Raw genomic sequence first — 25,896 nt, 5'->3', positions numbered from 1 at the left:
ATCCAGCAGAGGTGCGGGGTTTTCTGCCGGCAGAGAGGCAGCGGGGTAGCCAGTTCGTGTGCACCACCAGCACCTGCCTGGGCTTCTTCAAGGGGGCCGGGGCTGGTTGGCCGCAGAAAGGGGCTCATGCCCGCCTCCCGCCAGGCGCTGCTGTTCTCTGGCCATCTCGAGAAAGCGGCACAGCCTATGGCATTGAGTCATTTTCAAGGCCAGCCTTCCAGGGCTGGGCAGAGAACTTGTATCTTTTTCTCAAGCCTTCCCTCTGGAGGGCATGATCTTAGGGTAGTAATTATGATCAGGGAAGAGCTCGCCATGTGCTGGCTTTTGCTTACAGCATCTTCCTATATCCTTGTGGCTGCTCTATGGAATAGGTGCCCTTAGCAACATTTTGGAGATGCAAAATCCAAGACTCAGGTGCCGCAGCAACTAGGATCCACTGAGTGAGTCAGCCCATGCTTAGTGAGCACCTGTGGTATTCCTGGTGTTGTCATGGGAGGTGGGAATGGAGAAATGGCCAGAAGACATGAAGCCCTGCTCTGGGGAAGCTACTGGTGAGTTTGGACGTCACAGGAGGAATGAGACGATGGTCCAGAAATGAGCATATTTGAACAAGATAATTAAGATGGTGAGGCTTGATGGAAGGAAATAAAATCAGGAAGGGTGATGGAGAGTGATGGGGAGGGAGCCCCTGCTTCAGATGAGGTGGGCTGGGAGGGTCTCCCTGAGGAGGTGACTTCTGAGCTGAGACCGAGAGGAAGATGGAGCTGCTGTGTATCATTCTGAGCGTTGAAAATACCAGGCAGCTAGGACACCAGTGCAAAGGCCCTGAAGTGGGAATAAATGTGGCATCTTCAAGGCTTAGAGAAAAGGATCCTGGCACTGGAATTGAGTGGGTGGGAAGGTTGGGAGGATGTAAGGTGCCCTGTGGGTGTCTTGGAGTAACTTATATAGGAATGTAGAAGGCAGAAGGGCTTCCCAGGTGGTGCTAGTGGCCAGTGCAGTAGATGTAAGTGTCACGGGTTTGATCCCTGTGTCAGGAAGATCCCCTGGAGGAGGAAATGGCAATCTACTCCAGCATTCTTGTCGAGAGAAGAGGAGCCTGGCAGACTATAGTCCATAGGGTTGCAAAGAGTCGAACACAACTGAAGTGACTGAGCATACACGAACTCGAGTGTGCAGAAGGCAGAAGCTGAGACAGTCAGGCTCCAGAGGGAACACAGTTCGGGAGGCAGGAAGTGCCCTGACCCACACCAGAGAAGCTTCTCCATCGTCCCCTTCCTCCTCCTGCTGATACAGTCTGTAGCCCCTGTTTTGCCACTGAGGACGGGCATAGGGGAAATGTCTCCGGAGCCCTCACTTTTGGCTCCTTGGCCCGATTCTCTTCTCTCCAGCCGCCTGGTCTCATCCGGTATTCCAAATAGCCACCCCAGACTCTGGACTTCCCATGCCAAACTCCAAAAAGCCTAACCTCAACCCTCGTGGGGACACACCTTCTAGGCAAATGAGTTCTCAAGGCAAAAGTGATGTAAAAATCCCCGGTATGATATTGTCCTTGAAAGCTGCTCCACTGTCCCAAGCTAGTTCTGATTTTGCAGCCCTTGCTAGTAAGGCTCTTCTCTACACTGGAGTGTGAGAACCATCCCAGAGGCTGCAGGACGGAACAGAAGGGAGGAACACAGGTAACTCCTGCGAGAATCAGGCCTGTCTGCTCCCAAGTCACGGTCACATGCTCAGAGGTGAATAGGGTGCAGAGTTGTTCCTCATTCCAGCTTCCCATTCTGTGCTGACCCGTAGTCTGTATGGTACAGATGTGGTCTCCGTATAAAAAACCTAGGACAGATCTGCTGTGGGGGTTAGACGGGATCTCGTCAGCATGACAGGAAGAGTAAGACACTGGATCCAGACTGCCTGGCTTCAAATCCTGACCCCACCACTTGCCAGCTGTGTGACCTTGGAGAAGTTACGTAACCCCTCTGAGCCTCAACCTCCTCTTCTATAAAATGGAGACAAGGGTAGGGCCTCCTCCCCACCACTGGTGCTGTGCTTTGGTGCACTCACAGGGCCTGAATCAGGGCCTGGCACAGTGCACATGCTTCAGTTCAGTTCAGTTCAGTCACTCAATCGTATTTGACTCTTTGCAACCCCATGAACCAGAGCACACCAGGCCTCCCTGTCCATCACCAACTCCCGGAGTCCACTCAAACCCATGACCATCAAGTTGGTGATGCCATCCAACCACCTCATCCTCTGTTGCCCCCTTCTCCTCCTGCCTTCAATCTTTCCCAGCATCAGGGTCTTTTCAAATGAGTCAGCTCTTGGCATGAGGTGGCCAAAGTATTGGAGTTTCAGCTTCAACATCAGTCCTTCCAATGAACACCCAGGACTGATCTCCTCTAGGATGGACTGGTTGGATCTCCTTGCAGTCCAAGGGACTCTCAAGAGTCTTCTCCAACACTATAGTTCAAAAGCATCAATTCTTCAGTGCTCAGCTTTCTTCACAGTCCAACTCTCACATCCATACATGACCACTGGAAAAACCATAGCCTTGACTAGTCAGAAGTATTAATTGCATGAGTGACTGTTTTAAAATGCAGGACTCAAATGTCCCCTACTGCCCACCCCTGACCAGGGTCACTGAGCAAGTGGGCAAGTCTCAGTGGCTTCTCAGAGCCACGGCCCCAATCTGGGCTAAGCAGGCAGATCCTCTGAAGCAGCAGCTATTCCCTCCCCCAAGCTCATCCCTTCAGTAACTGCAGAGACAAGGTGGGACCTGCCCCTTTGGGAACCCTTTGGTTCCCAGCTGGGAACCAGCTGGGTATGGAAGGTGAGGAGGGTTTGGAACTGGATCTGAAGTCCGTATAAGGAAATCCTACAGTGCTCCTCCTGTGTTTCTCCTTTATCATCACATTCAGGGTGCTCTGACACCAGATGTGTGCAAGTTTTCTCCACCAAGTAATTCTCTGGAACACCAGCTGGGTGTCTTATAATTTAACTCAATTCTGACACGCTCTTCCTGGAGACAGTGTCCAGTCGCACAGGTTAAAGACTCAGTCCAATGGACACCTCCCCCACTGCCACACTCCAGATGCCAGTTTCAAGTTTAGCTTATCACCTGTGCTTCTGACCAATTGGCATAACTCAGAGGTTCCCATGACCCTGTCTCGGCTTGATTAATTTGCTAAAATGACTCATGGGACTCAGGTAGATAGTTTACTTACTGTTTACCAGTTTATCATAAAGGACATGATAAAGGATAGATGAACATCCAGACGGAAGGGGTGCGTAGGGCAGGGTGTGTGGGAGGGTTTCAGAGCTTCCACGCCCCTTCCGGATGTACCACACTCCCCATACCTCCACCTGTCCACTGAGCCGGAAGCTCTCTGAACCCCATACAATTGGGATTTTTATGGAGCCTTCATCATATAGGCATGACCAGTTATTAACTCCATTTCTAGCGCTTCTTCCGTCTCTGGAGAGTGGGGAAGGTGGAGTTTCCAGCAGGTCATTGAAGCAGATGGGGGTGGTGTTGAAAATTCCAAGCTTCTGATCATGGCTGGGTCTTTCTGGTGACCAGACGCCTTCCAGGCACCCAGAGTCGCCTTATGAGAACAAAAGATGCCCCTAGTGGTCTTATCACTTAGGAATCTACAAAGTTTCCGGAGCTTATTGCCAGGAAGGAGGACAAAGACAAAAATATGTATTTCTTAGTATAAATCACAGTATCACCCCTGGTTTCAGAATTCCCGGACTGTGTGACCTTGGGTGAGTCACCTGACCTTGGGTGTGTCACTTAAGCTTCCCTAGCCGTGATTTGGGGGTGATCACAGGAGCCACACGGGGCTGTTTCAAGAATCAATAAATCGTGTGCACAGAGGATGGTGCCTGGGACACAGTAATTCATGGCAGCAACAACCATCATTTATCCATCACTGCCTACGTGCTAGGTACCTTTCATATCGTTTTTTTGCCCCCAAATATTTATGGACGTCATCTCCCAGGGCTGTTCACATTGCTTCCTTGGGGTTCTAAGCAGGGGCTGGAAGAAGGATGGCAGTGCCTGCCCCAGCTAGGCTGTGTGGCTCTCATTTCACTGATGGGGAAACTGAAGATCAGAAAAGCATTGGGCCTTGCCCCAGAGTTGCCCAGGAGTAAAGGGCAGAAGCAGGATGTGAACTCAGTCCTCTGGGAGGCAATGCGGCAAGCTGGTTAAACGGCTGGGCTCTGCCAGCTGCCAGCTCTGTGATCTTGGCCAGGCCATTTCACGTCTCCAGCCTCAGTTTCCTTATCTGGAAACTGGGGATAATAAGAGAAACCACAGAAGAGGAAAGAGAACTAAAGGGGGTAAGGCATGTGAAGTGTTGAGTAGGGATTTAGGAAAGACGCAGTACATTCAGTAACCAATTGCTTTAATGAGTTATTATTTTTATATTCTTATTATTTGCCTGAATGGTCTTCTTTTCACTGTGCCAGGATGCCTCTCACATAGTGAGTGCCCTTTCCCTTAGATGAGTTTTGTTTCCTGCCAAGTGCTGGTGGAGTTGCCAGCAGGTGATTGAAGCAGATACCCTGCTGTGGGTAGGTCTGTTATTATAGTCCTGTGATGAAGACTCCATTTTATTCCCATGTAAAGGATTTACGGGGAAGTGACCGGCAAGCCGTGGGGCTTGTTTCATCTTTAGTATTTGAAGGGGACACAGCCATCTGTGTGCTCCCGGGTTCCTTTCTGCTCTCTCCGCTGACAATCTTCGTGGTCAGTTTGGACTTGAGTCTGTCTTCTCCAGGACCTCCCCCTGACCAGTAGGGGACTGGCTACGTGACCCTGGGCAAGTTACTTCCCCCCTGATCTCCAGAGGGGAGGACTGAAGAATGAAGTGAGATAATAGATGTAAGGGGCGCCTGATGGGTGCAGAGCCCCTGATAACTGTCGGGTGAATGACTTTTCAGAAAGAGAGAGCTAGTTGAATGGCTTCCTAACTGACTCCATGACATTTGCCCTCCCCAATGCCTGCCGCAACCTCCACCTCCCCATCTCCTGTGAGCGGTCACACTGTGCTCTGTTTGGGTCCCTTACATGCCACTGGGTCTTAACTTGTTTCGGGGTGTTTTCTGCCCTTTTTTGGGGTAAGTTTTCAGCCGTTCTGCTTCTCCGGTGGCTCAGACAGTAAAGAATCTGCCTGCAATGAGGGAGACCTGGGTTCTATCCCTGGGTCAGGAAGATCCCCTGGAGAAGGGAATAGCAACCCACTCCAGTATTCCTGCCTGGAGCATCCCATGGACAGCGGAGCCTGGCAGGCTATAGTCCATGGGGTTGCAAAGAGTCGGACATGACTGAGCAACTAGCACTTTCAACTGTTTGGCGACTTCTTTTTGTAATTGGCCAAGCACACCAGTCTCCCTCATGGATACTGAGGCTTCTGCGCTAGCCTCTTGACAAACCCCCCTCAGCCTCCCCCACCACCTGCAGCGCTTCCTGCTCCAGCCACCATGCCTCCCTTCTCCGGTTCTTCGTGAAGGATGTCACTTCTCCAGAAAGCTCCCCCCATCCAACCCCCATCTCCAGGCAGGGCCATTGCTCCTTCTCTGCACCCACATGGCCCCCAGGTCACCCCATCCGGCTCTGATCACGCGGCACCCTGAAGGTTTGTTTGCTGGTCTCTCTGCCCCTCAGGACTCGGTGCCCTTGGGGGCAGACCTGTGTCTGGGTCATCTCCACATCCCTGGCCTGGCACTGGGTCTGCACTCGGTGGGCACTCCCCGTGTTTGTGAGATGAAGGGCTGCTGAAGTGACACTGCCGTGGCCTGGGAGGACGGGTGGCAGAGCAGGATACCCCCAGGGAGGCAGGAGACCAGGCCCCTGGGAGGCGGGGGACGCTGCGGGTGGCCTGCCTGGTGGTGGGCCCTGATCCTGGACTCAGCCTGGATCCTCAGATCAGAGGACGGGAGGTGGGGGAGCTGGGTGGAGGCCTTGGGCCTGACAGGTACTCCTTGACTGAAGGGTGTGAAGTCAAGGGCGGCCAGTGGGGGCCGAGAGAGTCCGGGCCCCCGTGGTGTGAGGGAAACATGAAAACCTGGGGTGTCAATACTGGGGGGTCCCTAGAGGTCGCTTCCTCGGGGCCTTCCCTTTACTTCACTTGTGCCTGTGACCCAGGAAGGGAGAGGGACTTCCCCGCGTCACTCAGTGAGTCGGGGGCAGAGCTGGGGCAGAAACCAGAATGTTCCAGGACACCTTGCAAGCCCGAGTAGGTGTGCCCTTCAGAGTACGGGAGGGGGCCCTTCAAGCGGCCGCCCCCTGCACCCCGAAGTTCCCGGTGCCCTCCAGGCCCTCCAATACTGTCTCCTCTCCCCCTGCAGGTGAACCTGGTGCTGGGGGACGGCCGGTCCCTGGGCCTCACCATCCGCGGGGGAGCGGAGTATGGCCTGGGCATTTACGTCACCGGCGTGGACCCAGGTTCCGAAGCAGAGAGCAGCGGGCTCAAGGTGAGAGACCCATGACTCCAGGGAGAGGGATGGGGCGCTGGGCTGCAGGCCTGGGAGAGAGGGAGGGAAGGTTCCTATGTGTGGAACTCTGGGCCGCTGATTGCAATGGGACGTCCGGCAGAGCGGTCAGCACCCCGCCTCAAGGACCTTCCCAGCCGGGAGCCCTCCCCTGGCTCCACGACTCTCCTTCACAGCTCACAGCTCAGAACACCTCACCCCCCCACTCCCAGGCCTCGAGTTCTCCTAGTGATCCTCCCACAGGGCACCCTCCCACATGCTGAGGGCAGCGGGCCAGCCTGAGCTCTTTGAGGCTGCTGTTTTGTAAACACGGGCGATGGCCCTGACTTTGGGGTTTCTTGTGACACCTGGAAAGGGAAGAGGAGAGGCAGCTGTGGGCTGAGATGGGGTTGCATTGGGCAGCTTCAGGGCTGGCATTTGATCCAGGGCAACCAGCAGTTAGCGCTCATCTTGAAGAGGGCCAGCTGCGTGCCCGGGATTTGTCCTTAATGTCACACATATCATCTCTCTGAACATTATCCTGCCTTGTGGGGTGAGATGTTCTTACCCCCATTGTCCAGTTGGGGAAACTGAGGCTGTAGAGGTTAAACAGACTTGTCCAAGGTCATGCAGCCGATGGCGAGCAGAGCAGGGTTTGAGCCCAGCAGCCTTAGCTCCAAAGCCCATGGGCTTAACCGCTACACTGTATCCCCCAGTGAGGAGGGCCAGGAACTGCCCCAGGGCTTTGGGGAGGTACAGTGGGTGAGGCGGAGACTGTGTTACACTGGACCCCAGACACAGATTCCTTAGATAAGTAGCAGCATGCTTTGTGGCTAAATCCTATGGCCAAAGGTGCTGTGGTGGCAGTGACCCTGGGTACAGGTGGCATTTGAGCCAAGTCCGGTGGACGAGAGGATATGGGTGAAGGGGCTGGGCTGCAGGGCTTTCTGGCTGAAGGAGCCATGTGGTTTGACCAGGTGTGACCCGATGGGCCACTAGCCACGTGTGAGGCTGGGGAAGAAGGCAGGAGATGAGATTGCGTCTTTGTAACAGAGGGCCTGAGTGCTCTACTGACCCGGGGAAGCTGGTTCTCCATGTGGATGAGAAGAAGGGTCACGGCAGGTCAGAGTGGGGGTCAGGAGGCTGCCCGCACCTCCTCCTCCGTGACGTGGCTCAGGGGGATTCCCCTAGGAAACACAACACGATGAGGCAAGCTCTGGGTCTGGAGGCCGGATCCCAGCGTTGCTGCTTTTGTTGTCAAAGCCTTGTGACCTTGGAGAATCCCTCCACCTCACTGTTCCCCTTCCCCTTCCTAGATAATGATAATATACAGCATCTCTTTCTCAGAAGAAAATGAAGAATACACTCGATGGCATTAATGATAAAGGTTAAAATTATTGTGTGTCTGTGTTACAGACTGAATGTGTTCCTCCCAAATTCATACCTTGAAACTCTTAACTCCCAAAGTGATGATACTAGGAGGTGAGGTCTTTGGAAGGTGATTAGGTTATAAAGGTGTAGCCCCATGAATGGATTTAGAGTAGCATTGACATACATATGCTGCTGCTGCTAAGTCACTTCAGTCGTGTCCGACTCTGTGCAACCCCATAGACGGCAGCCCACCAGGCTCCCCCGTCCCTGGGATTCTCCAGGCAAGAACACTGGAGTGGGTTGCCATTTCCTTCTCATACCTAAAAAGCAGAGACATTACTTTGTCGACAAAGGTCCATCTTGTCAAAGCTATGGTTTTTCGAGTAGTCATGTATGGATGTGAGAGTTGGACCATAAAGAAAGCTGAGCACCGAAGAATTGATGCCTTTGAACTGTGGTGTTGGAGAAGACTAAACTGAACTGATGTGTAAAACAGATAGCTAGTGGGAAGCTGCTGTATAGCACAGGAAACAGCTTGGTGCTTTGTGATGACCTAGAGGGGTGGGAAGCAGGTGGGTGGGAGGGAGGTTCAAGAGGGAGGGATGTATGTATACATATAGTTGATTCATGCTGTTGTACAACAGAAACTAACACAATATTAACAAAGCAATTATTTGTTGTTGTTGTTGTTCAGTTGCTAAGTCGTGTCTGACTCTTTGTGACCCCGTGGTCTGCAGCACGCCAGGCTTCCCTGTCCTTCACTATCTCCCAGAGTTTGCTCAAACTCATGTCCATTGAGTCAGTAATGCCTGCCAACCATCTCACCCTCTGTCACCCCCTTCTTCTCCTGCCCTCAGTCTTTCCCAGCATCAGTGTCTTTTCCAATGAGTCAGCTCTTCACATCAGGTGGCCAAAGTATTGGAGCTTCAGCTTCAGCATCAGTCCTTCCAATGAGTATTCAGGACTGATTTCCTTTAGGATTGACTGGTTTGATCTCCTTGCAGTCCAGGGGACTCTCAAGAGTCTTCTCTAGCACCACAGTTTGAAAGCACCAATTCTTCAGCACTCAGCCTTCTTTATGGTCCAACTCTCACATCCTTTACATGACTACCATAGCTTTGACTAAACAGACCTTTGTCAGCAAAGTGATGTCTCTGCTTTTGAATAAGCCGTCTCGGTTTGTCATAGCTTTTCTTCCAAGGAGCAAACATACTTTAGTTTGGTGGTTGCAGTCACCATCTCTGGGCCTTGGTTTCCCAGCTTGGGCCGTGAGCAGTTTAACAGTTGGGCAGGCAGATCTCTGGGACTATCTCTGGCCGGGGAGCACCAGCGGGCGCCCAGGCACAGGACCGTGATCTATTCTCCTTCACCTGGAGGCTCCTGTACCCACAGAGAGGTGCCAAAGTAGGTGACCTGCTGGCAGATCGTTTGGCAGGCAGGCAGGAAGTAGGTATTAATGCGGGAAGCGGGGCTCCCTGGCTGCCTATCCTTCGATTCCTTCCACGTGATCAGCACATATATACTGAGCACTTCTGCATGCCAGACACTGTACTTGCCCTGTGGCTTCTCAGCTGAGAAAGACAGACACAGTCCCTGCCCTCCGAGAGCTTATTTTCCAGTGGGAAGACAAGGGGGAGGGGGAGTAAGTTTCACGACTGTGTATTTAAATGCAATAAATACCAAGATGTGATAAATGGAACTCTCAGTGTCTGGGGGTAGATATCCAGGAGGACTTCCTGGAGAAAGAAACATTTCAGTGGAAATTTGAAAGGAAAAAGATGAATTATGTGAAGGAGGAAGGAGAATTTGGGGCAGAAAGGACACCTAACGCTGAGTCCCTGAAGCAGAAAGAAGTGTTCTAGGATGCAAAGGAAGACTGGTGTTGGCTGAAAGCAGAAAGCCAGGCGGGGAGAAGGTGCCAGACCATGCTGAGGAGGCAAATAGCTGGATCACACAGATGATATAATGCACACAGGACTCTGCAGCCGTAAAAAGATGATGCTCGAGATCTTCTGTTATTACTACGGAAGGACGTCCGCAGTGTGTTATTCGATGGAAACCAGGCTGCCAAACCACGTGTCTACAGGATCTCATGCATATTGTATACGTATGCAAAAACATATCCAGAGAACCCTCTACAGCAGCACACACCAAGATGTCCATAGTGGGTATCCTGAGGTGGTAAGATTATGGATGATTTTCATTTAATTCTTTATATCCTTATACAGTGTCTCAATGGAGCAAATGCTACTTTTATAATCATGGAAGCAGCAACAAGAAAGTGATTTCCATTTTGAAACAAGGCAGAAGAAAAATATTCCGTAGAAGAAGTTTTTCATTTACTTTAGTCTGCTTCTCAGTTGCAGGCGATCAGAAGCTTTATTTGCTCCTAAAATGCCCCCCTTCAGTAAAGGCCCTTGCATCTTCCATCCCCACCGTAGTAAAACATTTTATCAGTATATTCCCTGCCACTCTTGGACTTTCCCCTCCCAGGGCCCTCGCATATGCTAACACCTGCCTACACTCACTCAGGCGTCCGGGACTGATTCATTCTGTTTTATTGCCAGTGCACTTTCCACGTAATTAAGCATATTGAAATGGAATAAAGGGGCTTGGCTGTGTGGGTGGTGGAGCCAAGAACAAACTTTATTTGTAAATAGGGCTCCTTGCCACCGTGCAGAGCTTTCCTGGGGTGATAGCGCACCTTGTGCCTGGCTTCCAGCCGCTCCCTTCGCTCCTGAGGGGCCCTGTGAGTCCTGGAACACTGCTGGGAAAAGAGCTCAGAGGAGGAGGCCCTGCACTTGCCAGCCTTCACCCAGGGGTGGCCGCCTGGAACTTGGAACTGTCCCGCCCTCCCGGCAGGGGTGACTCCTGCCTCTGCATTTACCTTTAGGCCTCTCTCATGCCTTTACACCTGCCCCCAGCAAACCCCACCAGAGAAGGGGCCATAAAACCTTGTTTGTTCCTTTAAGGACAGCCAGAGTTGACTGGCATTTAATAATAATAATGCTATTTATTAACCAGTTATTATGAACCAGGCATTGTGCTAAACACTTTAGATACACGCTTATTTAATCCTCCCAGTAGCCCTTTGGTGGGCATTAATAGATGGCATTTAGTAAGTGGACACTTCATAGATGCATCACTGAGGCTCAGAGAGGCGTAGTACCTTGCTTGGGCTCACACAGGGATCCAGCCCTAGCTCTTCAGGCCCTCTAAAAGCTGTGGACTTTGTTCCACCACCTCCCTAGGACCCTGTATTGGTCAAATATCAAAAGAATGCAGAAGGAGGAAACAAAGGCCATTTAGTCTTCTTATGAATCACTGAGTTTCTGAAGCCCAGGGTGCTTGTATCTTATCCTGCCAGGCTCCATGGCCTTCACCCTTGAGGTCATCCCAGGGTGGAAGACCTATTTGGTTTCTGCCAGTGGGAGCCAGGCTTCCATCCTGGATGGGGTTTTTGGGGGGCAGGAACTCTGTTCCCATGAATGCCCCACTCTTGGGGTCACCACTGTGCTGCTTGTGGCCTTGGGGCTGGCCATGGAGCATCTGTTGCTGATTTGGTGTCTCGGTGACTATAGGGATGAATCACTATTTCCAGATCTGTCGTGTGTGCTGTGTATCAACTGGGTTGGGCTGACCTCTCTGTGGACTGGCTTTTACCAAGGTCTGTTCTGCTGACTGGTCCTCTCTGGCCTGAGCCTGGGATGGCGTCCTTCATGGAGCACTCACCCAGGAGCTGGTGATCTCCACTTGTCAGCTCTGACCCTCACTGCAGCTCTGTGAGATAGAAACTTATAATCTCATCATAATTTGGGTTTATTTATAATGGCTTCTGTCTAGTCAAGGCTATGGTTTTTCCAGTGGTCATGTATGGATGTGAGAGTTGGACTGTGAAGAAAGCTGAGCGCCGAAGAATTAGTGCTTTTGAACTGTGGTGTTGGAGAAGACTCTTGAGAGCCCCTGGGACTGCAAGGAGATCCACCCAGTCCATTCTGAAGGAGATCAGCCCTGGGATTTGTTTGGAAGGAATGATGCTAAAGCTGAAACTCCAGTACTTTGGCCACCTCATTCGAAGAGTTGACTCATTGGAAAAGACTCTGATGCTAGGAGGGATTGGGGGCAGGAGAAAAAGGGGACGACAGAGGATGAGATGGCTAGATGGCATCACCGACTTGATGGACGTGAATCTGAGTGAACTCCGGGAGTTGGTGATAGACAGGGAGGCCTGGCGTGCTGCGATTCATGGGGTCGCAAAGAGTCGGACACGACTGAGCGACTGAACTAAACTGATAATGGCTTCCCAGGTGGCTCATGGGTAAAGAATTCGCCTGCCAATGCAGGAGATGCAGAAGACTTGGATTCGATCCCTGGGTCTGGCAGATCCCCTGGAGGAGGAAATGGCAACCCATTCCAGTGTTCTTGCTTGGAAAATTCCATAGACAGAAGAGGCTGGCGGGCTACAGCCCATGGGGTCACACAGTCAGACGTGACGTTAATGACTGTCTCTCCCCTGAGGTCCCGGCAGCGTGGAGCAGAGACTGCATGCTCTCAACACGCTGTGCAGACAGCACCTGGCCCACGGTGGATGTCCTGAATGAAGGAGGGAGGCTACAGCTGAGGCAGGCCCCAGGCCAGGTCTTTTTGACTCCAAAGCTCCAATCTTGACCACTGCTTCATGTTCATCCTGGTCTGAACACAGCACAGAGCTGGACTTCTGTTGAGGAATGAATCCTGCTAAGAGGCCTTAGTGGTTTTTATAACCACCTGGGATGGACCTGAGCAATCAGACCCTTTCCTTTAGAGACACGTGCCTTCATGATGAAAAAGCTGAATAGCACCATGGCCCACAGTGAGGTTTGCTCATCAAAGGTACCGGTGGACATTCAGGACCACCTTCAGCTCTTCCCTGATGGAGGGTAGGTGGTGGCAGGAACCCATCTATATGCATAGATCTCAGCCTCCAAGCTTCCCATTTCCCACCTGGGGAGACTGAAGACCAGAGGGAGGGGAAGGACTGACTGAGGATCATGGAGAAGTAGGTCCAGGTGTCTGAATCCCCAGCACAGAGCCCTGGACAGAGCCTCTTCATCATCAGGCAGCTCCTTTGCCTGCTGACTCTGTCTCCGTGAGTCCCTGAAATAGTCCTGCTGGGAGAGAATAAGCCTGGCATACTCTCCAAGGATGCAGTCTGCATATTCTCAGTGGGGAAAAAGGGTGTGGCTGCTACATAATACTTGTTTAGTAAAGATATTTTTAAAGTATTTTTATTTGTGATTTGGTGATGGACAGGGAGGCCTGGTGTGCTGCGATTCATGGGGTCGCAAAGAGTCGGACACAACTGAGCGACTGATCTGATCTGATCTGATCTGACGACTGATTTTATAGCAGCCCTAATGAAGATGATAAAAATTACCTCTTCATATTTCTAACAATAAGAAAAAACCTTAGATAATAAGGGTGTGTTAACTACCCTGCAGATGCCAGATTTGCTGGCACCACGGGTGCGGCTGCCCTGCTGTGCCCGTGCCGTTGGGGCAGAGAGGAAGCGGCTATTTATACGCTCAGTGCTCAACCATGGGCACTAAGAATGGTTTGTAGCCGAACATCAGTGGGCACCGCACGAGGGAGCCCCTTGTTCCCACGTGCACAGAAGGCCGGGGAGGACCGAGGGAGCGGACAGGCAAACGGCAAGCTTGGGTCCGGTGGGATTGACCAGGAGAGGGTCTGCTGGAAACGATGTTTCTGTGTGGGAGGACATTTAGGCATCCTTGAGCACCTGTGACGCACCTCCCTGGCTGGGGGCTGCTGAGCTGGCGTCCTGCGCCACCAGGCCTACGAATGCCTGACGTAAGGAGTCCCTTGAGGGAAGGCTAGAGGATCCGGTTGACAGCGCTGCTGCAGGAAAACAGGGTTTGGGAGGATTCGCTGATTATATTCAGAAAAAAAAAAAAATAAGGGTGTGTTACAAGCAACTCTCTGCCTGTAAATTTTACAACTTAAATGAATGAACCAATTTCTTGAAAGATATAAACCACTAACACTCAAGAAAGAAAAATAGATAACCTGAAAATTCTATATGTGTGTCAAAGAAACTGAATTTGTAGTTAAAAACCATCCAAAAAAAGAAAACGAAAGCCCAGTTGCCTTCACTAATGATCTCTTGCAAATAGTTAAGGAAGAACTATTACACAATCTCTCTCTGAAAATAAAAAGTGAGGGAATACTTCCCAACTCATTTTATGAAACCAGTATAATAGAACAGCAAGAACAAACACATTTCAGGAAAAGAAAATTACAGATCACTATTCTTCACGAACTTAGATGTGAAAACCCCCAACGAAATTTAACAACCCCAACAATCTATTAAAAATATATATACCATGACCAAATGAGCTTTATCCAAGGAACGCAAGGCTAGTTCGACATTTGAAAATTAGTGTTACTGAGAAAAACCATATAATCAGAAAAGGCATTTAACAGTATTCAGTATCCACCATGCCCCTGGAGGAGGGCATGGCAACCCACTCCAGTATTCCTGCCTGGGGAATCGCCATGGACAGAGGAGCCTGGTGGGCTCTGTCCATGAGGTCACAAAGAGTCGGACACAACTGAGTGACTAAGCACAGCACAATATCCATTTATGATTTTTAAAAACTCTAATTAAATTAGGAGTCAAAAGGGACTTCCTTAACCTGATGAAGAGCATCTTCACAAAGCAATAGATAATATATTTAATGGTGAAAACTATACAGTTTCTTCTAAGATTGAAATAAGGCAAAAATATCTTCCCTCACCACTCCTATTCAGTATCATACTAGAAGCTGTAGTCAGTGCAAGAAGTCAATAGAAAGAAAGAAAAGGCATACATATCTGAAAAGAAGAAATAAAACTCTATTTACAGAGACTGCTCGTCTGCATAGAAAATTCCAAAGAATCTACAAAAAAAAACTCCAAGAAATAATGAGTTTAGCAAGATGGAGGGACACAAAGTTAGCATACACAGTTCAGTTCAGTTCAGTTGAGTCGCTCAGTCGTGTCCGACTCTTTGTGACCCCATGAATTGCAGCACGCCAGGCTTCCCTGTCCATCACCAATTCCCGGAGTTCACTCAAACTCATGTCCATCGAGTTGGTGATGCCATCCAGCCATCTCATCCTCTGTTGTCCCCTTCTCCTCCTGCCCCCAATCCCTCCCAGCATCAGAGTCTTTTCCAATAAGTCAACTCTTAGCATGAGGTGGCCAAAGTATTGAAGTTTCAGCTTCAACATCAGTCCTTCCAATGAACACCCAGGACTGATCTCCTCTAGGATGGACTGGTTGGACCTCCTTGCAGTCCAAGGGACTCTCAAGAGTCTTCTCCAACACCACAGTTCAAAAGCATCAGTTCTTCAGAGCTCAGCTTTCTTCACAGTACAACTCTCACATTCATACATGACTACTGGAAAAACCATAGCCTTGACTAGACGGACCTTTGTTGACAAAGTAATGTCTCTGCTTTTGAATATGCTGTCTAGGTTGGGCATAACTTTCCTTCCAAGGAGTAAGTGTCTTTTAATTTCATGGCTGCAATCACCATCTACAGTGATTTTGGAGCCCCCAAAAATAAAAGTCTGACACTGTTTCCACAAGTCACCTCCATTTCAATATGCTAGCAATGAACAAGTGAAATTCAGCATCAATTTAAAAAAACACAGTTTAGGGTAGAAATAAATAATAAAATATGTACAGTTATTTGTATGCTGAAAACTCTGAAAAAGACCTAAATAAATGGGTATATACTGTGTTCATGGAATACAAAGACTCAGTATTATTACAAAGCCAGGTCTCCCTAGTTTGATCTTGATTCAACGAATCAATTGAATCTTGATTCAATCCCAATTCCAATCCCAGCAGGAATGTTTATAGATATTTACACACTGACTGTAAATTTTGTACTGGAAAGGCAAAGAAACTAGAGGAGCTCAAATAATCCTGAAGCCGAAGAGCAGTTAGAGGACTTAGTACCCCATGTCAAGACTTGCTATAAAACTGCAATGAACGAGACAGTGCAGTGCTCGTGAAAGGACGGACGTGTAGGCCAGTGGGACGGAGCAGAGCGTTCAGAAACAAAGCCCCCTTTGCATACTGAACCGACGCTTGGCAAAAGTGAAGAGGTAAGTCAATGGAGAAAGGAAGGATGATGGTCCTTTCAACATGGTGCTGGAACAGTTGGACATTTACATGCCAACAAATGAGCCTCAACCTCAACCTCACACCTTCTATGAAAATGAACTCAAAATACACCATAGCCCTAAAGATAAAATAACACCGCACTGCTGCTACAGGAATGCCTAGGAGGAAATCTGTGGGGCCTCGCATTGGGCAAAGAGTTTGCAGATGAGACACCAAAAGCATGGCCCATAAGGGAAAAAAACTGACAAAATGGGCTTTATGAAAGTTAAAAACGTTGCCCTGCAAAAGACACACTCTTAAGAGAATGAAAAGACACACCACAGAGTTGGAGAAGTCAGTGTTTTCTAATTACATTTCTGACAAAGGACTTGTACTGAGAATGCAAAAGAACTCTCAAAACGGGCAGAAGACCTGGGAAATGGTTCTGTATGGAAAGGTGGTTGTATGTAGTGATGGACGCATGAATCTGGGCACTTGTCAACACCCACAGAACTCTACACAGAGGGATGTTGCTATATATAAAATTTTTAAAAACTCAGCCTGGTTGTTGGAGGATAGATGGAGTGCAGACTGAGACAAATGAAGACAAAGGAATCTAACTGTATTACAAATGATTCATGTAGCCACACTGAAAGGGAGTGGAGAAGGAGGAAGCTGACCTAAGTGATTTTGAGAAACATCGTTTCAACTGATACTATAAGGCAAAGAAAGACAAGAAGAACTGCCCTCAAACACTGTATTCCAGTTGGCAAATGTCTTTGCCTCGGAGGGGAATGGATTAGGAATTCTGCAACTACTTCATTTGTACAGGTTGAAAAAATAAATACATTTTAGATAGTGAGAGCCAGGTTGTTACTTTCAAAGAAAGTCACAAGGAAGGAAAGGGTTGGGAATAGAATAAACCCCGTGGTGCTGGACTCATCGGAGATGTCAATATGGACTCATTCACAAAAAAGAAAAAAATCTGTACGTATATACACAAATAGATGCAGAAATCAATTCAGCTGTGTATGTATGCATGAGTTAGTACATATACATATAATTCCTTACTCCATCCGTTGATGGGGGTTGTACCCAATAAAAATGGGAACAGCTAGTACTGAGATCTTAGTTTCTAAATACTATTCTCCAAATAAAAGGAACCACGGCTCTTTGTAGGAATCATTGATTCCAGGTCTAGGGCAGAGGACCCTGGGCTATCTTTTAGGACCAGAAGATAAAGATGTACTACCCAATCAATCAATCAGCCTATCATATGTGTACAGTCAGCCATGGCCAAAGGAGAAGTAAATATCCAGGGATCCATACTAACGTAATTACATAAAGAACAGGATAAATAATGGGGGAGAAGCAACAACTCCTGCTTAAAGAAACATTGCCATGAAAAAGCATAGAAGGAATACAGGAAGAGAAAATCACAGTTAGAGCATTATATTACATTGCTATAGGCAAGGAGCACCAAAGGATGCTAAATAGCAGAAACAGGATGTTTTGCATAATTTCAAAGTACCTCTATCCATATATTTTGTAATAATAAAGGGGAAAACTGTTAAGTTCACAGTGGAGAATCCTGGCAGGTATCAAGTTAGCCAAGTGTAATAAGTATTAATAAAAAATCTTAACTTGTTTCTAATTGTAAATGTAACGCTTGCTGGTTGTGAAGGAGTCCGATCATGCGCAGGCAGACTCGGGTGCGCAGTGACCGTCCTTCCCCCCTGCACCTGCCAGCCCAGGATGTGACAGCTGTCAGCAGCTGGCACGTCCTTCCAGACCCCTTTCTCCCTGACCTGCTGTGCACGCAGTGACTTGGGGGCCCTTGTTCATTCTGTTCCTTTGATGATCCAACCACTGGCTTTTTAGAAAAGTGCTTCCTTTCTCAGTTCAAAACTTTCGTCTCTGATTAATAAGATTTGGACTAAGTTGTTGCCCCCTGAGAGTGTCATAGAAGGCCCTCCTCAAAAGTCGAAGCACAAAATGTAGCAAAAAAAAAAAAAATGTGTCTTAGCCATCTCGTGATCATTTTTTACTGCTGCTATTTAGTATCTACAGTGTTCTCCTGCTGCCGGCTAGAGAGAGCCAAAACAAAGGAGAAACGGCAGGATGTCTCCTGAGCGTGTCCGTTTTCTCACCCTGAGCGGGGTTTGGAGAGAGGCTTGCTGGCTGAGTGGCAGGGAGGGTGGGCAGCCGTGTCCCTCCCCGGGCACCCCAGGGCCCTCGGAGTCTTTCTTGTGGTGAGAGCGCGGTGGGCATCAGGCACTGGTGATCTGGGGGCCAGAACGAGGTGTGTGCAATGCAGAGCCTGGATCTATGCCCCCTGTGTGGTCTGCATGGAACTCGTGTTGAATTGAGGGGCGGGGGGGCGGGGGCGGTGGGAGTGGGCTACAGAGGGCAGTGAAGACTCCTGGTGCCCCAGGTGATGAGCTGCTGAGCATCGGTGACAGAAATGGTGACAGTGAGTGTCCACTGAGTGATCATTCCAGGCCTGACCCTGCTAAGTGCTTTTTTTATGTTCCGCCTTAATGAATCCCTGAACAATTCTTGACATAGACGCTGTACCATTAATTGAAGATGAACAAACCGAGGCTCAGAGAGGTCATCACTTGCTCACGATCACACAGCAAGGAAGTGGTGAAACTGGGTGGAGATTGGCCCTAAGGCCTCCCCTGTTAGCCACAAGATGTTAAACCCCTGAGCTTATGTAATGGAAAAAAACAAGCAGCCTGACGATCCTTGGCGGCCGGGCCCTCAGTCTTCCCTGCTTCTGCTCGGGTTCTCTACCGTCAGCACAGTTGTGACACCTGCTGGGGGTTTCTGCACACTCTGCTTTTGAATTTGGGGCCTGGAGGATTCTCCTGGCTGTTCAGAATATGCTTAAGTAAAAGTGTGGTGGAAGTAGCAGAAGGTATGGCAGTGCGAGGGTAGTGATGATAATGATAGGGGAAAATAATAATGGAAATAAGTTAGGGCAGAGGAGTCGTCTACTGTTTCTGATTAACAGTAATACTCATAGGAATCATGAGCATCCAGGGAGTGCTCCCTCTGTGTCAACCAGGGTGCTCAGTGAAGGCTGCTCCTGCTCTGAGTCATTTGATTCTCCCAGCAACCCTGTGAGGAGGGAGCAGAATCATCCTCATTTTAGAGGTGGGTACCCAAGACCCAGAGAGATTAAGCAATATGCCCAAGGTCACACAGCTGGGTAGGTGGAGGAGCTGGGGTTGAAAACTCAGGTGGCTCTGGAGCTTAGTCACAGAAATCCAGTTCTCATCACTTCCTCCCCTCACAACTCCTCCTCTGGCCAGCTCCAGTGGCTCTTACAAGACTTAGAAGTTCATCCCCTTGCAAAATGGTTCTCACAATGGGGCATCTTGAGCTTACTGTCCCCTGGAGGTGAGTCATTAGTGTGTTTAGTTGCTCAGTTGTATCTGACTCTTGCGACCCCATGGACTGCTGTCTGCCAGGCTCCTCTGTCCATTGGGTTTTCCAGGCAAGAATACTTGAGTGGGTTGCCATGCCCTGCTCCAGGGGATCTTCCCAACCCAGGGATTGAACCTAGGCCTCCTGCCTTGCAGGCGGATTCTTTACCGACTGAGCCTCCAGGGAAGCCCCACAACTTTGGGTTATTTCTCTGTATATGTGGTGTGTGTGCTCATGTCCACACACTCCCAGTGATATTCCCAAAATCTACATAATAGCAACAGCACAAAAGCCCTAGTAGTAACTGACCTCTCCCAGCCCAGTCCTGTCTGGGAGCCGGGCGGAGGGAGGTGGGGGAGGGGGTGGCGAGAATCATCTCGTTCTATCCTCATCTCAGCCCCACGCAGAGGTATTGATTGTCATCATCCATATTTTGTGGATGAAGAGACTAAGGCGCAGTGAGTTTAAACAGCTTGCCCCAAAGTGTGTTCTTAGCTGGCAGAGAGTTGGCAATTCAAATGCAGGGCTCTCCAAGGTCACATGTTCACCTCGGCTGCCAACTGGATGAATGTCTCCGATTGGTCACGTGGTTTTTAAAATTGTGTGTTGAGAAAGGCTTTGTCCGTGTTTCTGCGCCTCTGCATTCAGTGCTTTTTCCACTCCCAAGGGCAGCAGATAATCTCCATTGTGTATGCCAGCACCACTAACTTAGTGTGGTTGCAAAAGCGCTTGTGCTGTGTGTTAGCAACTGGGCTGTGCCAGAGACGGGACTTAGCTAAGGCTCTCGCAGTAGCATCTGCTGTGGGCGGAAGGGGGCCCTGGGGCCCGGATGATTGGACATGCGCCACCTCCATGTGAGAGCACTGGCCCAGCTCAACTTTTAAGATGATTTAAATAAGAATTTATGACTAAAGCTGTACTCCGGCAAGAAAGCATTATTTGGAGAAAGCTAATAATGATGGCTACCGCTCCTCATACCCACTGTGCCAGGCACTGTGAGTCGTTGGCAGGCAGTGTCACAAGGTGGTTAAATGCACACATTTTGGAGTCAAAATTACCAGCTGTATCTGCCTGGACTCAGTTTCCCCACCTGTAAAACTGGGAAAGTAGTACCCTAGGAACTTGTGAGGATGTAGCCAGAGAATCTCTATAGAAACACTTAATACAGATAAAGGTATTCAAAATGTGCTGGCTTTTTAAAAAAGTCTGTCTGGTTTCAGTATAAGACTGTTTAATGTAAATAGCATTGATTCTGTATATGGATGAGAAAATGAGAATCAGAAAGTGGGAGTGATTTGCCCAAGGTCGTATGTCCAGAAGGGGCTGGCCAAGGTCACAGGCCTGGCTCTCAGATCTAATGCCCATCCGTGGGGTTTCCACTATGGGCCCTGTCTCCTGGGTGAAGGGTCAATCTGGTGTTGCCCCTCCAGGATGGAATAAGCTCAGGCAGTTCCTTCGGTTCCTCGTTGACCTGCCAGCCCTGGCCCCGCACGGAGCCTGCTCGCAAGGAATTATGGCAGAGCAGCCCCTGGTTGCTGGAGGTCTTGACAGTCCTCCGCTCTTTCAGCAAAAGGTGGGATCACACTCTCACATCGCTGCCGAGCTCCGCCTTAGAAGACTGGCTGTGCCTCCTTTCCAGAGCCCCTCGCTGGAGCAGGGCCTTCTGTGTCCCTGGGGGCTGCCCCTCCCTGGGGTGGAGTGGCCACCTCTCTCCCTGCCCAGGAGTCCATGAGCCATGAACTTCCGAATTGGCATCTTGCTTCCCTTCCAAGGACTGTGGGAGAGGAGTTGTGCTTTCGATAGATTCCAGGTTCTCTAAAAATAATTTTTTTAAAATAATGATACCTGTACCGCCACCACCTGAGCCCTGGGTCCTATATCGTCAGGACACAATGAGCTAGTGCAAGAAAGTCCAGGACCCGGCACAGGAGAAGCCCTCCCCAAACGATGGCTCTGGTTGTGTGAGTGATCGTCAGTATCCACACGAGTGTGTATGCTGGTGGGCGAGACTGGCCCCTGATGCCATCTGAAACTCTCCGGTAGCTGATGAACCTGCCCTGATGATGAACACCTTTCTGAGGAACCAGAAGATGGTTTCTTTCCTGGGAATCCCAGCACACGCTGGGCCCGGTTTAAGCGTCTCCCCACCCCACCCATACTTGCCCCCACCCCTGCCGGCTGGACCACATTCTCAGTCCTTCCGTAGTTGTTCTCTTAGCCGAGTTTGTGAACTGGCCTCTGAGTGGAGGTTCAGTAAATTGCAGTGTTCAAGTTGCTTAGTCCTGCTGCTGCTGCTGCTGCATCACTTCAGTCGTGTCCGACTCTGTGTGACCCAAGAGATGGCAGCCCACCAGGCTCCCCCGTCCCTGGGATTCTCCAGGCAAGAACACTGGAGTGGGTTGCCATTTCCTTCTCTGCTGAGGGTTGGCCAGTACTTATTGCTACTCAGGTCTGCCTGACTTTTAAAGGGGCCGCTGCCAGGGTAGTAATTGCTGCCAGGCAGGCTACTGCCAAAAAGAGTAACAGTTTCTACATGGAGGCCACTTGGAGCAGGAGCCCAGCTGTCATTTACCCCGGTCACAGGAAAAGGTGATAGCATTCATTCAGGCTCCCACGGCCCTGTGAACCATGCTGTCCACAGGAGGGAGTGGGTCAGCAAGGGCTGGCTTTCCTTCTCATCCTTCATCCCAAGTGGCCAAGGGAAGAGCCTGAGACGCTGGGTGGCCACTAACCAGCACAGGGGGTCAGCAGTTGCCTCTGGCTCCACCTGTGGCCATGCCAAGTTCAGCGCCTGCATATTGAAGATGTGTGGGCTTCCCTGGTGACTCAGTGGTAGAGAATCTGCTGCCAATGCAGGAGATGCAGGTTCGCTCCCTGGGTCGGGCAGATCACCTGGAGAAGGAAATGGCAACGCACTCCAGTATTCTTGCCTGGGGAATCCCATGGACAGAGGAGCCTGGCAGGCTACAGTCCATGGGGTCACAAAGAGTCAGACGTCACGTCTTAGCAGCTAAACAACAATCCAGGATGTGCATGGGTTGCTGGATCGAAGGTCAGCCTATTCTCCCTTTTTGCAGGGGAAACAGTGATCAATGAGCATTTCAGCAGCATTTCCCAGCTGTAGGATGGGGCACGCACACTTTGAGAGAGGTCAGTAAACATGGCTGGGCAGTGCTTCCGGCCCTTGACCATGCATATGAATGGTCAGGGACCTTGTCAAATGCAGATAATGATTCCGCAAGTGCTATTAATACCATTATTATGGCTGCATGCTGCTAAGTCACTTCAGTCGTGTCTGACTCTGTGCGACGCCATAGACGGCAGCCAACTAGGCTCCCCCGTCCCTGGGATTCTCCAGGCAAGAACACTGGAGTGGGTTGCCATTTCCTTCTCCAATGTATGAAAGTGAAAAGTGAAAGTGAAGTCGCTTAGTCGTGTCCAGCTCTTCAAGACTCCATGGACTGCAGCCTACCAGGCTTCTTGGGTCCATGGGATTTTCCAGGCAAGAGTACTGGAGTGGGGTGCCATCGCCTTCTCCGATTATGGCTGCATAACAACTCCCAAACCGAGACATATGCAATAGCCCCGGATTCTCCTCTGCCTTGCTGTGGGTCCAGTAAGTCAAGAAGTGGATGGGGCAAAGCAGGGCGGCTTGTCTCGGCTCCATGACCCTTCAGGCTGCAGCTGGAGCTGCTGGGAGGCTCGTTTTGTCTCGTGTCTGGAGACTGACATTGGCTGCTGGCTGGGGCCATCTTCTCACAGGGCTAGCTCAGGCTTCTAAGCATGGCAGCTTAGAAGGGGATTCTGAAGTCATGGGTCCCAGAGAGAGGCAGGTAGAGCTGTATTCTTTTTATGACCCAGTCTCAGGAGGAAAAGGGGACAACAGAGGATGAGATGGTTGGGTGGCATCACTAACTCAATGGACATGAGTTTGAGCAAACTCCAGGAGATAATGATGGACAGGGAAGCATGGTGTGCTGCAGTCCCTGGGGGTCACAAAGAGCCAGAAACACTTAGCGATTGAACAACAACAGAAGGTAGGTTCAAGGGAGGGCGAATAACTTACTTCCTGTTTTCATTTCCTAGGGCTGTGGTAGCGAATGATTGTCATAACTTCAGTGGCTTCATCAGTGATTACTGAAAGTCGCTTAGTCGTGTCTGACTCTTTGTGTCCCCATGGACTATACAGTCCTTGGAAGTCTCCAGGCCAGAATACTGGAGTGGGTAGCTTTTTCCTTCTCCAGGGGATCTTCCCAACCCAGGTCTCGAACCCAGGTCTCCCACATTGCAGGCAGATTCTTTTCCAGCTGAGCCACAGCCACAGCCACAGGGGAAGACCAAGAATACTGGAGTGGGTAGCCTATCCCTTCTCCAGCAGATCTTCCTGACCAGCAGATCTTCCTGACCCAGGAACGGAACCTGGGTCTCCTGCATTGCAGGCAGATTCTTTACCAACTGAGCTATGAGGGAAGCCCTGATCATTTAGCGGCTTAAAACAACTCAAATCAAGGTGTCGACAGGGTCATGCTTCTTCTGAAGGCCCTAGGGGAAAATCTCTCCCTGCCTGTGCCAGCTCCTGGTGTCCCTAGCATTCCCTGGCTTATGGCAGCATTGCTCCAGTGTCTCCCTCCGTGCTCACTTGGTCTTCTTCCCTGCATGTCTCCATCTCTCTTCTCTTCTATGGATACCAGTGATTGGATTTAAGCTTTGTAATAAGGGTTTTTGTCCTTGGTCTCAGATTTGAGGCTCAGAGAGGTTAAATGACTTGGCCAAGGTCACGCAGCCAGGAAGTGGTGGAGCCAGGACTTGAATCCAGACAGGGCTGGTTCAGAATCCTTGCAGTAACCACTGTACCACCCTGCCTGGGCTGGGACCTCTGAAGGGAGCCATCAGCCCAGGGGAGGAGGGTCAGTGTGGCTGCAGAGAAGAAGTCGCTCCCTAAGCTGAGCCTTCACTAGAGATTTGCTACCGGTGTGCGTGTGTGCCTGACCAGGAAGCAAGGACCAAAAGACATGCGCTTTCGGCCCTTGTGTGGTCTGGCTGGGGTGTTGGCTGTGGGCAGTTATACCAGGCATAGAACTTCAGGGCGGGCTGAGCAGAAGCCAGCACACAGAGGCTTGGGCTGGGGGGCACAGGTCTGCAGAGGAGGACCTGGAGGCTGATCAAGAGGAGAGGCAGGGCGAGGGGGCCTGGGCGGGGAAGGATGCCCTGGCTTTTCCCAGACTGCACTGGTGGCTGACAGACCCAGAGGCACACGTAGGCCCTGGACTGATTGCATTAACTCCTGAATCAAGGGGCTCTTTGCTGTCAAGGCAGACAGAGGGAGGCCAAAGCTTTCAGAGGTTGGGGGGTCCAGCGGCCTGGGTGGGGCTGTGCCCTAGGGCTGTTAACTCACACTGTTTGGGGGACTTTTTTCTTTTTATTTTTTTCCAGCTATTAAAGTAATAGATTCAATCCATAATATACACTCAAAAGGACTCAGACATCCTACCTTCCAAAGACAACCTTTGTTAACATCTTTTTTTTTTACATATAATTTATGTATCATAAAATTTGCCCTTTTAAAGTGTACAAATCAGTGAAGTATATTCGTAAGATTGCACAACTGTCATCACTGTCTAATTTCAAAACATGTCTTCACACTCCCCCCACCGGCCCCATTCCTATACCCTTTAAACAGCCACCCCCCATTTCTGCCTCTATAGGTTTGCCTGTTTGGGGCACCTCATAGAATCATAGAATATAAGGCCGTGGTGTCTGGCTCACTTCACTTGGCACAATGCTGTGGCGTGTAGCAATAAATTCCTTTTTATAGTGAAATATTCTGCTGTGTGGCTATACCACATTTTGTCTGTCCACTTGTGAGTTGATAGACGTGTGGGTCGTCTCCATCTGTTAGCACCTTGATGTAGCTTCTTTCATCCCTTCCTCTGTACGCTTTTACACGATTGATATTATACAATATACACTCTTTTGCATCCCCCATTTTCACTTGTGTTTTTCCACATAATTAAAAACTTCTCATAAGTGCAGTTTGTAATAGCTGCATGATAATACTCCATCTTCTGGCTGAATTATAATCTACCTAACCATTCCCTTGAAGTCAATGCATTTAGTTGTTTCCAGTTGAAATAATGTTTTAAAAGGAGCATCAATGGAGAAAAACCTCCGAGGATCCCTCCAGAAAGAGCTTAAATCATCTCTCAGCCCATCAGTGCCAGCAAGCTGCTGAGCCCAGCGGGGGACAGGAATGACTTATCCCGAATTACTAAGAGACAAGGATTGGACTGGCTGGTATAAAAAAGATTCTTCTCCAGGGGGCACAGCAGATCTGCCAAGGGCCCAGGCCTGTTCCTCCCCAAGCCGCCGAATGTTGAGCGAGATGTTAGCGTTATATCATGTCTCCCAGCAAATTTTTACATTTCTTTTTAGAATATTTTTTCTTTAGCCTCAACAATATAG

The 25,896-nt window shown here is 49.8% G+C and overlaps 1 protein-coding gene and 1 non-coding gene across 9 annotated transcripts in view; both read left to right on the top strand.

Moving 5' to 3' along the window:
* The window catches only part of WHRN (whirlin), a 91,989-nt gene that overhangs the window by 28,988 nt on the left and 37,105 nt on the right, over positions 1 to 25,896 (top strand). For all 8 annotated transcript variants that reach the window (XM_086413865.1, XM_086413863.1, XM_086413866.1 and 5 more), the window contains one exon: positions 6,352 to 6,477. In XM_086413865.1, coding sequence (XP_086269991.1) covers positions 6,352 to 6,477 — 126 coding nt within the window. The remainder of the gene's footprint in view (positions 1 to 6,351; positions 6,478 to 25,896) is intronic.
* On the top strand, positions 13,325 to 13,456 carry LOC147367858 (small nucleolar RNA SNORA43). The gene has a single exon (XR_015132208.1). It is a non-coding gene; the product is annotated as a small nucleolar RNA SNORA43 (small nucleolar RNA).

Source organism: Bos grunniens, chromosome 8, assembly GCF_055505025.1.
Source record: "Bos grunniens cultivar Pamir isolate PY7600 chromosome 8, Bosgru_T2T1.0, whole genome shotgun sequence".
NCBI classification, from domain to species: domain Eukaryota; kingdom Metazoa; phylum Chordata; class Mammalia; order Artiodactyla; family Bovidae; genus Bos; species Bos grunniens.
The sequence above is the reverse complement of the archived record's forward strand: the minus strand, read 5'-3'. Positions and strand labels throughout refer to the sequence as shown.